At 36.9% G+C, this 14418-nt stretch overlaps 1 protein-coding gene across 1 annotated transcript in view; it reads left to right on the forward strand.

Annotated features, from left to right (window-relative positions):
• The first annotated feature begins 3423 nt into the window (after positions 1–3423).
• Positions 3424–14418, forward strand: part of LOC137398809 (neurogenic locus Notch protein-like) — an 84325-nt gene continuing 73330 nt past the window's right edge. The window contains exons 1-2 of the mRNA XM_068084987.1: positions 3424–3548; positions 11325–11412. Coding sequence (XP_067941088.1) covers positions 3488–3548; positions 11325–11412 — 149 coding nt within the window. The 5' untranslated portion in view covers positions 3424–3487. The remainder of the gene's footprint in view (positions 3549–11324; positions 11413–14418) is intronic.

Raw genomic sequence — 14418 nt, forward strand, 5'->3', positions numbered from 1 at the left:
GCATCAGCCTGGGTCCCTATGGCTGCCTGTCTATCCTTGTCACCTCATGCCGATGACATCAGTTACTGCTATTTGAAAGTACAAAACAGCCAAGTTTCAACTTACATATGTAAAAGTAATTTTTAACGAATGTTGCTTAAAAAATTTGTAAAAATTAAATGATAATAAAATAAAAATATATTCACCAAGTATAAAAATACAAAAAAAAACATGCAGTAAGCTAAGTTAGTTTAAAATTTATCTATTTAAAAATAAGTTAATCTGTGTATTTGGCTCCAACCTCCTACGTTTTTTAATTGTAATTTTTAATTTAATTTTGGCTCCAACCTCCACAATGCCCATAATGTTTTTTGAAGTAAAATAAAAATGAAGACCATTTTTCATTTTTATATTATCATTGGCTGTTGTCCATCGGTGTGTCCACTTTTTCTGACACAACAATCTCTGTTTTTTGAAAGCCACAATTATTCCATGCTCTCAGAGCGTGGCCAACGAGTTCAGTTGGTTAGAGTGTCTGATAAGATAAATGTCATGGGTTTGAGTCCGAGACTGGACCAAGTCTGCATCATCTTATTAATTGCTTGTATGGAATTTTGTGGTTGTATTTTGTTTGTCAATATAAACTATTTTAGTCTGTACTATAATAAGCTGACTGAAAACAGTGCCCTTCTTGTGACCTTTGCAGAAATCGAAATTTTTTACACATCTCATCTTAGAAATCAGAGAGAGTTTGCAGAGCATGTGACATTTGTCATTTATTTCATAAAACTGCATGCAAGTTTTGACATGATTTCCGGCGATTGCTGTACTAGATTCAACTAGGTTCAGCATTGTACTCTCTCAACAGAAAGGAAATGGTATCTAGATTGTACAAATGGTTGAATGAGTCGAGAGATATTATTATTTCCATCTCGTTGCAGTGGCTGGCCGATAAGTTTGTTTATCATCGGCACCATTGGTACCTGCTTACCGGTGTACACTGTGCTATACCAGCACCACTGGTATAGCACAGTGTACACTGGTACCTGTTTACCGGTGTACACTGTGCTATACCAGCACCACTGGTATAGCACAGTGTACACTGGTACCTGTTTACCGGTGTACACTGTGCTATACCAGCACCACTAGTATAGCACAGTGTACACTGGTACCTGTTTACCGGTGTACACTGTGCTATACCAGCACCACTAGTATAGCACAGTGTACACTGGTACCTGTTTACCGGTGTACACTGTGCTATACCAGCACCACTAGTATAGCACAGTGTACACTGGTACCTGTTTACCGGTGTACACTGTGCTATACCAGCACCACTAGTATAGCACAGTGTACACTGGTACCTGTTTACCGGTGTACACTGTGCTATACCAGCACCACTAGTATAGCACAGTGTACATTGGTACCTGCTTACCGGTGTACACTGTGCTATACCAGCACCACTGGTATAGCACAGTGTACACTGGTACCTGTTTACCGGTGTACACTGTGCTATACCAGCACCACTAGTATAGCACAGTGTACACTGGTACCTGTTTACTGGTGTACACTGTGCTATACCAGCACCACTAGTATAGCACAGTGTACACTGGTACCTGTTTACTGGTGTACACTGTGCTATACCAGCACCACTAGTATAGCACAGTGCTCTTACACATGATATTTTCGGTTCTCTAAGTGTGTCCAAGTCACCCCGCTTTTGTATGGAGGGGGACTGTTTAGTCGCCGTCAGTCTGATCCTGCAGGTGATACTGGATTACATGTAGAGCCCGACCTGAAAGCAATTCCATAGTTTGTTGCGGAGAAGCTGCTACAAAGGAAAACTAGCAAGGATTGAATTGATTGTACATCGGTACAACGGCACAGTGTGGCACCCGACAGCTTTGTGTTCTCGCTCCATTAGAGCCCTAATCGCTTGATCATTATGTCATTGTTACGTAACATATAAGCAATGCTATAAGGTAATAATGCGAAAAAGATACCATAAAATTTTTTGGATTTGAAAAGGTTTTTGTCCATAACATCAACATCCTTTATGTATGAGCAACAGGGCAAAGTTCAATAGTTCGAATTATCTCTTTCCTGGAAGGAAGCTGCCATTCCAACCGCTGCCAGCGGGCTGCAACACTAAAAACTTATGCCAAGCATAAAGGGGATCATTATCAGATGATATAAAACATTCCATTTAAAACAAATTAGTTTTTGTTCAAAGCGAATTTATTATAAAGTAAAGTTCAATCACCGGCCAGGCAGCAAAGTGGGCCGCAAAGTGGGCCAAACCTTTTACCATTTGAGTGTGATATATATATATATATATATATATATATATATATATATATATATATATATATATATATATATATATACATGACATGTATATATATATATATATATATATATATATGTGTATATTACACTTAAATCTTTTACCATTTGAGTAACTGATAACTGACAATATAAGAATTTGAGCTACTAAACTAGTGGTTAGCAAGCCTCAAGATTGTGTTATTAAGATTATTAGGATATTGGGTTCAACTGGTGTGAGTTTATTGTGGCTAGTTGGGAGTTATACTAAATGACTGACCACCTAAATAAAACTAAATATTAATTCATTTTAATCAGCCCATTTGGTCTTTTAGGTGATTATCATAGAAATTATTTGTAATAACATGGTTTTTGTTGGGTATTCAAAAATATATATAAAATTATAGTATTTATAGTATAGTATTGCACAATATTTGGATATAATATAATAAATATTTAGATATAACTATATAATACGGTGAAACAGTATGATATGGTATATAGTAATATGATATAATGCATTACTGTATAATATAGTATAATAAAATATAGTATAATAATATATATATGCTATAGTCTAAGATAGTAGACTTACATTATAATTAGTATAATCTAATAAGAGTTCATGTAAATGCTGTAATAGAAACTAGTAGTAAGCGCAAAATCTGCTGCCCTACAATCAGGTTAATCTTTGATTTTCAAGCTTTATAACAAATTTAATATAATAGCCAGAAATAAAAACTATAAATTTATTTTCACTTAAAAATTAATTTTAAATGGTTTTATATGGTACAAAATAAATATGGTTACTGCTGAAAACGTTTCTGTACGCTTGTTTAATTTTATTGCGAATGACTTGTTAGCTTACCAACGATGACAAACCAATTACTAGCCTAATTAAGCATATTAGAGTTATCTATCCACGACGAGCACCTGTTGCGCCAATGATATGCGCAGTAGTAATTACGTTCAGCCAATAAGAATGTCAGAACAATTTATTGTACAGTCCATTGTCAGTGAGATGTTAGTAGAGTAATTGTGAGATCGCAGTAACAGCTAATGGTTTGCTAGCAGAGATTTTCGTAAAATTTCAGATTTGAAAATTACTAAGAGAATTACAATTCACAATGTTATGATTGAATCTGATCACTTTAGCGTTGGATTATACTAACTCTCATCATCTATAATGGATTTACTTTGGAAGATATTATCTCTAATACTGATATTTGCCTTCTTCGAACAAACAGGTCAGTGATTAGGTCGAGATTTTTTTGTGTTCAAATGTTACTGTTTACTAACTTGGAAGCTAACTGGTTCGTGCTAACTGTAATTAATTTTAGGGTATGTTGCACACTTACAGTCAAATTTTATAAACACCCAGTGGTAAAATCAGCTGCATCTTCTGGAACCTAGTTATAGTTGTATTGCCGTTTCGCTGTAGGGCGCTTATAGAATATTGACTACGCCAGCTTTTTCTCATAGCTTTTAACTCGTCACCATTCAAGACATTCTATAATAACTTATCAACCATTAGAGAAACTAGCCAAGCCGAAGCGGTCATGCTATCTCTTAAACGAACTGTGCATGACGTGACGTAGAAAGCGTTTACCCCATGTTAGCTAACTTGCCGTGATTTGACAGATACATTGTTTAGTTTTGAATTGTTTTTCACTATTACATATTTGGTCATTTGGTGATTTGTTCGTGTTTGATTTCATGTGTTTCTATGCTAATGGCATGCAAGACAGCCTTTGATGTCTGTTGTTTTGGCGTTTGTCACGCTGAGGAGCATTCATTCAAACAATGAAAGCCTTGAATTTTGTGTCGGACGACTTTTCATTGGCATTAGTAATCATGAACAAAATGATGTTTTTCGTTATATACCAAAAATGAAACAACTGAAATCAGGAATTACTGAGTGAGTTGAACAGACGTGGTTTAAAAGTTGATAATCTAGTAGTGTTACGGAGGAGTCGGATAGTGAATTGAATTTCGTAGTGACAGAAAGTTCATAAACTGAAACATACGATGGTGGATGTAGCATGTTGGTGTCGTGGAATAGAAAACGATGTTTTTCATTTGTGTGAACATGTAGTTGCCATCCCTTTGTGTCAAGGCTTTTCACAAGCTCAGTCGGTGCATTCGATGAGTTGTTTTGGGAAGCAATGAATTTTATGATCTTTTTGAAATTCTTTGATATCAAAAAATTTGAATCTTTCAGTTGCATACAATTGAAAGATTCAAATTGTATGCAACTTCCACTCCGCGGTTGATGATCGAGTGTGTTGCTGTTGCGGTGAAATCTAATGCGCAATAACCTGCTCTTAAATTAAATGATAGTATCTAATAATGGAATGTTAGCGCGACCTTTCATATGATCCATAACACCTGCTAGTAGTTGTCGACAAAGGCTGCCTGTGATCTCAGGTTACATTACTAGTAACTAGCCAGTCAGAGCTGTAATTACACTGGATAGCTTGCAGTTTGCTAATCTCCTGACCACAATGGTAGCACTCATGTCAAACCCTTGTTCAGCCCATAGTCTTATCTAACTATAAGATAACCTGCTGAGATTAAATACTGTCATATCTGTTTTCAAGATGTCAATATTAGAACGGAGAGTTGAGGATTTATAGAAAAATGCTTTGTTGATTTTTTGTGCTATTTTTAAATCATTTTTCTTGGCTTCTTTTAATTTAAAAATTGAAAACTTTTAGTAAAGATTGCTGGTTGGTTCAGTGACCTCATCTCAAGCGGTCAATGTCTATGGTTAACCAACTCCAACGAGATCTGATTTCCAGGATGTTGCAAGATCAAAATCAACAAAACTTGATCATGGTTAAAATGCTCAGAAGAAAAATACGTGCCAAACTGACATCACTAGTTGTTATGGTTGCTATACATAGTTGATATCATTGCTGTAGTTGATATCGACTACTAATATATTTATATATATTAATATATATATCAATAGTCGATATATATATATATATATATGTATATCGACTATTGCGTTCAAGTTGCAGCATTATGCGTCCATGCTCTGTCGGTCTCTTCGCAACTATAGATGTCATTTTCGTACTTTTGCTTCTTCTGAGTCCTTCAACTGACCTTCAACTTATCAATTTTACCGATTTTAATCTTGAAACATCCTGGCAGTCAGATCCTCTCAAACATCAAAGACCATCGCAAATGATAAAAAATACTTATGATAAAAAATATAAATATAAAATATAAAAATATTTATGCTACTTTATGATAAAATCAAAACTAAAAATTTGTGCAAGTTCATAACTCGATAAAAAGATAAAAAGAGTACGTTAAAGAGTACGTTACTGTACGTTAAAGAGTACGTTACTGTACGTTAAAGAATACGTTACTGTACGTTAAAGAGTACGTTACTGTACGTTAAAGAGTATGTTACTGTACGTTAAAGAGTACGTTACTGTACGTTAAAGAGTACGTTACTGTACGTTAAAGAGTACGTACTGTACGTTAAAGTCACCGTATGATTTAGTAAATATACAAAAACGAAATAGGTATATCTTCAATGAAGTAAACCGTGCGACTTTTGATTGCTATCAGTTAAAAATAGACTAAAAATAATGTATGTTGCTGATGTGTATCAGATTCAAAAGGGTCTGATTTCGATAAGGCGCATGACCTATATCTTGGTGCTTCATTTGTCAAAAAACCTTTCAGAAGTGTTTGAAACATAAATCATTCACAAGTAGAGAGCAGAGATCAAGGGCCTCTCTAAAAACCTTTCAAACTGTTTATTTCTGACCCTCTCTCTATAGCTCTCTGATAAGTTATTATCGTATGTCACGTAAGCTAGCCGCACATCTACTGCGTTACAATTCTTTTTAAATGTCGCGAAATAGTGCAGTGATTATATTCAATGGCTGGCTGTCTATCTACACTGTAGTAAGTACACTGCGCTCGTCAAAATACGCCTTTGACTATTTGTATTTATCCTCCCACACATGACAAACATCGTTTTCTATCTAGTGTTTCAGATTATGAACTTTCTGTTTCTACCTACAATTCACTATCCCGACTCCTCCACATTATTATTAGATTATCAACTTTTAAACCACGTCTGTTCAACTCACTCAATAATTCCTGATTTCTGTCTTTTTATTTTTTGTTTTTTTCTTTTGGCATTTTTAACAGAGAACATCTTGTTGATAATCAGCCAATAAAATGTTATGCATACATAAGGATTGTGGTCCTACACGTTGTGATCTATTCCTCAATTCACCTGGTTTGCATAGGATGGTTTACATGGAGATATCACTGATAGGTTCTTTATTTTATTGCCAGGAAGTAGTGCCAATATTTGTAATTTTCTTGACAACAGAAAACCTGCTCCTTCAATTGTGATTATAAATAAGAAACGTAAGTAATCGACAACACTGTCTTACAATCTAGAAGCGAAAGCTTTGTTTCTCAGATGTGATGTTACAAACTATCCAAAAAAAATAAATTTTTTGTTTCATGACACACTCAGTTGGTAGCTATTCTGCATAACAATGATGAAACTGGCGCCAAGCCCGTGACGCGCTTGAATTTGCTCCTCAAATATTTTATCTTACCCGCTTCTGATATAGCTCTGGCGACTAATATTGTTACTCTTCACGGGTTGGTATGAATAAGATCTGAGGCTAAATAAAGCTTCTTCGATAAAAGGTTTATGGGCCGCAATTAGGTGAAGAAGAGGCCATACCTGATGACTGACTATTGTTCGACTAGATGAGTCATAGGTGACTCGTGAATGCCGTAGTTGGGCACTGCTAGTTGCTCTCTATGCTTATCCTACTAGCTGGCTGGTGGTCTACCTATCCACTTGCTGGCCTGACTCCATGTTACATGAGTAAATTTATAGATGTTTTATTGTAACCTATCTTCATGGATACACATGCTCAACTTGGTCTCTTAAATTGCAGCCCCCTTTCCATGTTATCGGCACATGAACTAGAGGTTGAATTGTCAATCACTGCGTTTCTCTGCTTCGAATGGGTACAAAGTTGCTCTCACTCCGAATCCTAGAAACTGTGAAAGCCGAATACTTTGACGCCATTTTGTTTCCCTAAATTTGTGTGAAAGACATTCGCTGTGTGACTATTTAACATTATAGAAACGCTCATTGCTGATGGATCCGAATTGGTAAAACTCATCTGAGCTCTCCCCTGTGGAGGTAAAAAGATTCAACACACAACCACGCTGGTCTCTGCAACTAAAATATTCTACTGCTACTCACTACTGTTTCTGCTTGACTTTTTATCTCTTCGTGAACATTTACATACAAAGAAAGGGTCGCTCGCACAAGGATGACGAAATAATTACTTTTTAGTGCAACTAGTTGCCTACTCATAGACTGAAAAGTGACCTTGACCGGAAAGCGAACATAATTGAACAAGTTTTGTATTGAGGGATCTCGGAAAGGTTTATAACTATATAAAAATTCCGAACCGTTGAAGCAGTATGCAAATTCGTCGTCAGTGGGCAACTTCGAACACATTTGAAGCTTGGAAACACAGAATGTCTGTTTGTCACATGGCAAGTGGTTGGGCTTCATAGCCTACAGATATGAATTATTTGAAAATATCTCAGGCTACGTTTCTCACTGGTTAAGTTTCATGAAAAATATTTGTGGAGAGAATACCCAATTCTTTTACAATTGCGGTTGTTCCTGGCTGGAATTGAAGCGCCATTTGCGTACCCCTACAGGCGAGGAGTCCTAAATCACCCTAAATCACTGTTAATCCGACTGCGTGACAGAGTTGGTCTGTTGGGCAGTTGCAACACACCCTCTACCAGCCCTCCCTAATTCCTACTAATACTGGGTATTATAGTTCTACTCATTAGGCAATTACAATAGACTGTATACTATGTGGACCTCTCTCGACCTTTCTATTGGCTCTCTATTATTCATGCGTCAGCCAGCTGATATAGCCAGAAATTACCTTAATTATTGGCGTTGAACACTTGTAAGTACCTGTAATAGCCATAGACTGGTGTGGGAACAAGCTTTGTCAGGTCTCGCAGCCTCGGGCTCGACGGACTCTTAGGGTCTGGCTGACGATTTGGTCTTGCGTGAAGTACCCTATAATGGCTCCGTAATGTTGTACGATTGTTTTCGATATGGCCAATTCGATCTTTGACTCTTAGCTTTTTATTGTTGTGATTGCTGCAGCAGGCATGCTGGTGTTTCACGTCAATGAATGTTTTTGACATGTCTATATCAACAATCAAATGCGTGTCAAATGGACTCGACAATAATGCAGTGTGCAGTAGATGTGGTGGCCAAGGTAGCATTTTCTTTCTTAGCTCCTATCAATGTAACATAATCATGCTTTGTGGCTATAACGTGGTCTAATCCGTATTCTTAGTGTTACATCACATGTATTATTATTAGTATTATTATTATTGTATTATTAATAAAAGTGTAAATGGCCGTTTATTGTGTTGCTGATGTTTTTATATATTCTCTGGCGTATTCCAACAGCTATAGAATCAATTTTCGCAAAAAAACCTTCAAAAATCGGATTGAATTGAGATTTATTGTATGTAGACGTAGGCTCCTCTTGTATTATAATAATGCTTCGCATCACCAGATTAGAATACTCATCATTTACATAGGTAAATAGCCTAGATTCTTACCAATACGCTGTAGTTCTCGTATGTTTTACTTGTACGTCCAAGGGGACCTTTTTATAAGACTCAAACTATAATGTCATTGTTAATCTTACCGAACCGAATTATTAGAATATTCCTTGTCATTAATATTGTTATCACTGTTATCATGGCAATCGGTAGTCTCGTGTGCTGTTGGAGATCATCAGGTTGTAATAACTATGTGTACAATCATTCAACAATGCCTAATATGGCTGATACAGTTTGGTCTACCAAACTGAAAATCGCGAGTTTTGAATACTGATAAATGAAAATCTTTTTCCCAATGTTTAAGTTTGGTGGCGGAAGAACACAACTCTTATCATGATAAAGATCATTGTTGAAATATCAACCGCGATGAAAAATATTTATTGTCACGAGACTCTGAGGACGATATCTTGTTAGTACAGCCTTTAATAAAATTATATTATTTAATTAAATTGTGGTTCTAATTTAAAGACAGTCTGGTTAGACTCAATGTTTAGGTTCCTTGTGCAGAAAATGCTGTCGTGGGAACTATTCATGGTTAAACCAGCTGACAGAATAATGGTGTTTCTTTTGGCAACGCATTTCTTGAAAGTTCATAGGAATTCAGTGGCGTAATCGGTACAGCCAAAGGTTGCTACTTCTTTCGATTTCACCAGACACGAGGCAATGACTAACTGTCTGATAAAGCTGCAGGAAGTATTAGCCAATACTCTTTTATCTCAGTTGGATTCGCTTGCACTGCGTCCCCTCTATGACCATGCGAGTATTTCTAAGGCTTTTTCACCAGTTCATTTGTGTTTATTCTACAAACCATGCCATATCTTTTAACAATTACTGGTTGTTCATATTCACGCTTTGCTTAATTCAACTTGCCAAATGAGTCGACTGATTGGAAAGTTGATTTGATTAGATCTAATTGAATGTTTAATGAAGGGGCTTGGTGATTGATGAATTGAAGTTTCTCACAGCTTATGTATGTGAACATTGTGATCGCTGGTGGAAGTCCGAAATGGCGATAGGAAAATATAAAATAAAACTGATACGGACAACCGTTGCTTGTTCGGCCAAATACAGTCTAGGACATGTCCAGCCATGAAAAAGTTGGCACAATGACAATCGAGTAGAGCACTGTACATTAGGCATCGTATATTGTCTCTCATTCATACTCGTAGGTTGCATTATGGTACAATATGCATATACCAATATACATGAGAGAGTAAAATATGGTTATATCTGCAACAGAATACAGTATTATATTAACAATAACAAATGAAAAGTACATCACAACACTCGGGTGGCAAATTCATGGACGTGTCTTGTGTCATTTGTCACGAGAGCCATCTATTGGTCAAAGTTGTCATTTATCGGACAGACATGGCCGCATCGGACCATCGTCTAGATAGAACCCGGGCATTTAAAAGTCTAGAAAAGGGAAGTTTGAAGAAGCGATTGTCGACTAGAGATTCCGAAGTGGTTAAAATGGCCAAAGAAAACAATATTTTATGCTGCTGTGAGACAAAATGAGAAGTGGAATTTGGAAAGGAATCGGCTTGTCGGCTTTGTATAAATTTTGACAGAGTTGTCAAAAAACCATGTCGATCTAGAGATCAATATTATGGAGTCATATCACCTGAGTTCTCACTAAATGGAATGAACCAGCCCTAATAGCGTGCCCTTATCAATAAATGTGATTATTAGCTATGATTTGAATGCTTGTTTATCATTGCTCATGTATGAAAATTTGTTCAGTTTGTCGACGCATCGTCACACTGTTAAGTCTTCAATTATAGTGTGCTCTGTTTACTCTACAAACCATTGTGTGTGAGCGATCCCTTGAAGATGGAGTATGGTGTATGCTTAGCTTACTGCAAGCAGAGAGTGTGTGTGTGTTTGCGAGAGCCAGTGTGACACAAACAATGTCTCTGTGATCTTGGCTGGACATGTCTGGAACCTCTACAACCATGGACATGCCCAGTTGCTGAGTGCAATTTAAGGTTGCATGTCATTCCTGTCACCAACAGTGACCTTCTTTTGGGAGTTGAACCTCGACCTGTTGTTTGCAGGCGTTTTAGACCGCAGTTATTTATTAAGATAAAAAGTAAAAGAAAATAACTCATATAAAATGAAGGATTCAACTGCCTGGCAGCGAAAAAGCTAGTTTTTGTTATTTTGTAAGTTTTAAAATTTGAATATTAAAACCTTAACACCATAACATCAGCTAGTGAAGGTGAAATAGATAACAAGCCAGCAAATATATAATTTAGGTATTTTTTTCAATTATCTTTTATTTTTAAATTAGTTTTTTATGGATTGTTGTAATGGATTGTTCACAGAATTTCTATCTCTGTTTCTTGCAGTTGCTCAAGTGTCATCGTGTTATCCACATCCATGTCAGAACAACGGAACCTGCGTCGCAGCTGGTGGAAATGGCAGCTCCTACTGCAGGTAAGAAGTTTGAGAACCCATTTCAGTTTTCACGCTTGATGGAAACAGAAATGATAATAGAACACCAAGTGGTAAATTGTCAGAAAGGAATTTGGCTAAAATGTTTGATCTATTTTTTTATATTAGGCAAGGCTATTTAAAAGTTACCTCCTATGCAAAACCTTTTTTAATTTTAATTTCATCCTTGAAAATTATAAAAAAGGCAAAAATTAAAGAAGTGACACCAACCAGACTAGTACATCTCTCAAGCCACTAGGACAATAGTGCAAACAATTCATTTTTCACAATAAAACTGGCCACACGCTATGTATTTAGACATATGAAAGGTTACCTGTGATATTCTTTGTTCTCTTGTTTTTCTTATCTCACTGTCTAATCTGCGTTATATGGCATTGACTATATGACCAGTGATTAGGTTTATATCTATTCCGTGATTAAAATTAAGACGCTGAAATTTTTTACTCAAATCTTAAAAATTTTCCATAGATATTAGGTGTGTTATTTGTATGTTGGAATAATATAATAATCCATTGTATTTTGTTTCATTTGACCAAAGTATATTTAATATAGTTTTGATTGATTTATGTATGCAATCATTATTTTGTTGTTTTAATTTTAAATCCCACCAGTTTTTACTTTTTTATGAAATTGTCAAGTATCTAAAAAAATGAGTTCGTATTTCGAGTCAAATATTTGTTCAAAATTTATATCAAGTGTCGAAAAAGCTGTTAACACGATCACGAGTAGAATTCTGCCTGAACTTTGAATGTCAGTTCTATCTGAGTCAGGGATATGCATAACACTAAACTCGTGTGCGACTGAGGTGAGACTGTTATTTGCATTTAACTGTAAGAGGCCTTTTGGTTGGCTCCCACCCAGCTCTGGCTACTGACACGGTATACCATCATCACTCATAAGACTCTGTAAGCCGGAGGGCTTACAGATGTCTCTCGCCTAACATTATTTATAGTTGTGGTTTCTCTAATTCCACGCATTGACAATGGGCAGTGTAGGAGCTCTTCCTCTTTTCTGTTCTCATACAAAAAGGTCGCTCAATGATTAGCCTATGTTTTTGACTGACAACTAAAGACTGGCTCACGCTGTCACAATTGCCACAATACTTTGTTGATTGTTTGTGATAGCAATGTTCAAGCTATCACAAAACCATCCGCATTTACATCAGCGAATAGTACACAGCATAGCATGTACATGGTTATTGTTATTTAATCTGGTTGCGGAAGTGATGAAATGCTAGTCCCGCAGCAACTGTGATGAAAGTAGTAACATCCAATCACTGTTGCTGAAGTGGCACACATCGCACATGCTGTTGCTGATGCTCGTCAAACTATCGGGAAAGTTTTGACAGCTGGAATCTTTCCTGACGCATCCGTGGTGTCTTGACGGCATAGTCGATAAATAATCGCCGAGTGGACAACGTCCTATAGTGTAAACAAAGTTTAGAGCGAGTGTGGGAGTTGTCTATCTGGCAACCGATGTTACTCTGTTTGTTCAGATTTGGTAATGTGTTAAGTTTGGCAAATGCCTCTGAATAAATCTGTCTCTCTACCGTTGCCCCAGACTAGTAAAAAGGTCAATGATGATCTTTTCTTGACACCTAAATGTCCTACCTGACACTCGAACATCCTTCGTGACATTGCGAAATGTGCCAGCAAAAGGATTATTAGCCAGTAAAAGGATCATTATTCAAGGGTGGAACAGGAATATATTTTTGGGTGCTACTTTTATGTGCAAATTATATACATGTATAGTCTTGGCATTTCTTATTAACGAATTGATGCTGTGTAGTAGGAAGTAATAATGATTTATCTTGAGTTTTCAACAATTACTGTTAGTATACATAGTTACAGGTAGGAAATATCGGGTCGATTATATCAGGTATCTGTCCATACCAGAACGGTTGTAAGAGCTGTTTACATCGTCCAACCTAGTTAGCCATGATGTTTCCCGACATGTCAAACATCTCCAATCGTAACCCAAGTGTGTCTCTCTCATTTCTGTATCACTGAAAATCTGTTTTATTGCGGTTGTTTCTAACGGACAAAAAACTTTAGCTTAGCTCAGTTATTATGATACTTTGGTGGCAACCAAATGTGCTTTTTCAATTACATCTCTGAAGTACGTATATGATGGCATTTCGCAATTTGTGAGATGTTTCTCGGGACTTCTTTGACCATAACAACTAGTTGTACATATTAATTGCTGTAGAAATAGCCTTACAAGCTGTCAAGGTAGCGTGGATTGGATCTTTTTATTTTGCTCCTGTATCTTTTATCTCGCGTTTGGTATAGCGTCTGGTATAGCGAAACTTCCTGCGGATAAGTGGTAGATTGGATTCTTTAATATTCATGTCAGTTTTGAAATTCCTTCACTTGTGTTGTGATTTTGGCATTTCAGCAGGCTCTAGCTTGTCCCTTGTACTAGTAACTAGTTGACCAATGGCAGCCTGTTTATCCACCTAAATAGGACAGGTGGTGAGCTGGCCCTTCCATCCTTACAGCAATAGCTTAGCCAGGCATGCATAATGCCTAGCCTTCTTTGTTCTAGTCTCTCCTCACTAATCTACTTGCTGGCCTTGTCAACATTCCTTTATATTTATGAGCTCTACTGAGTCTATTGTTACTCGTTGGAGCGTTGAGATACGGCAGTCCTGGTTCTGCTCAGCAATTACCTCTCCGTCGCTCGCTTGACTGTCAGCGTTGAGCAGTGGCTTATGCGCGTTTTGGTTGCTGCCTGGGTGGAGCGCTGAGTCAGCGAATGATCTGGCTCGCCACAGGAAGTTGCCTTCTGTCATGACTAGTGCAAACACTATGTTTCCATTGATTGTCTTCACTCAGTTCTGTCATGAGTCAGGATTTTCACTTTGTGGCTTTTGGCTCCTTTGAAGTAATATTAACTAAAAACAGTTATTTGTTGTGTTTGCATGAGTCCATGATAATGTATCCTGGGTATCACACATGATTGCCAAATCCTAAGAACGAACACCCT

Source organism: Watersipora subatra, chromosome 6 (genome assembly GCF_963576615.1).
Source record: "Watersipora subatra chromosome 6, tzWatSuba1.1, whole genome shotgun sequence".
NCBI lineage: Eukaryota > Metazoa > Bryozoa > Gymnolaemata > Cheilostomatida > Watersiporidae > Watersipora > Watersipora subatra.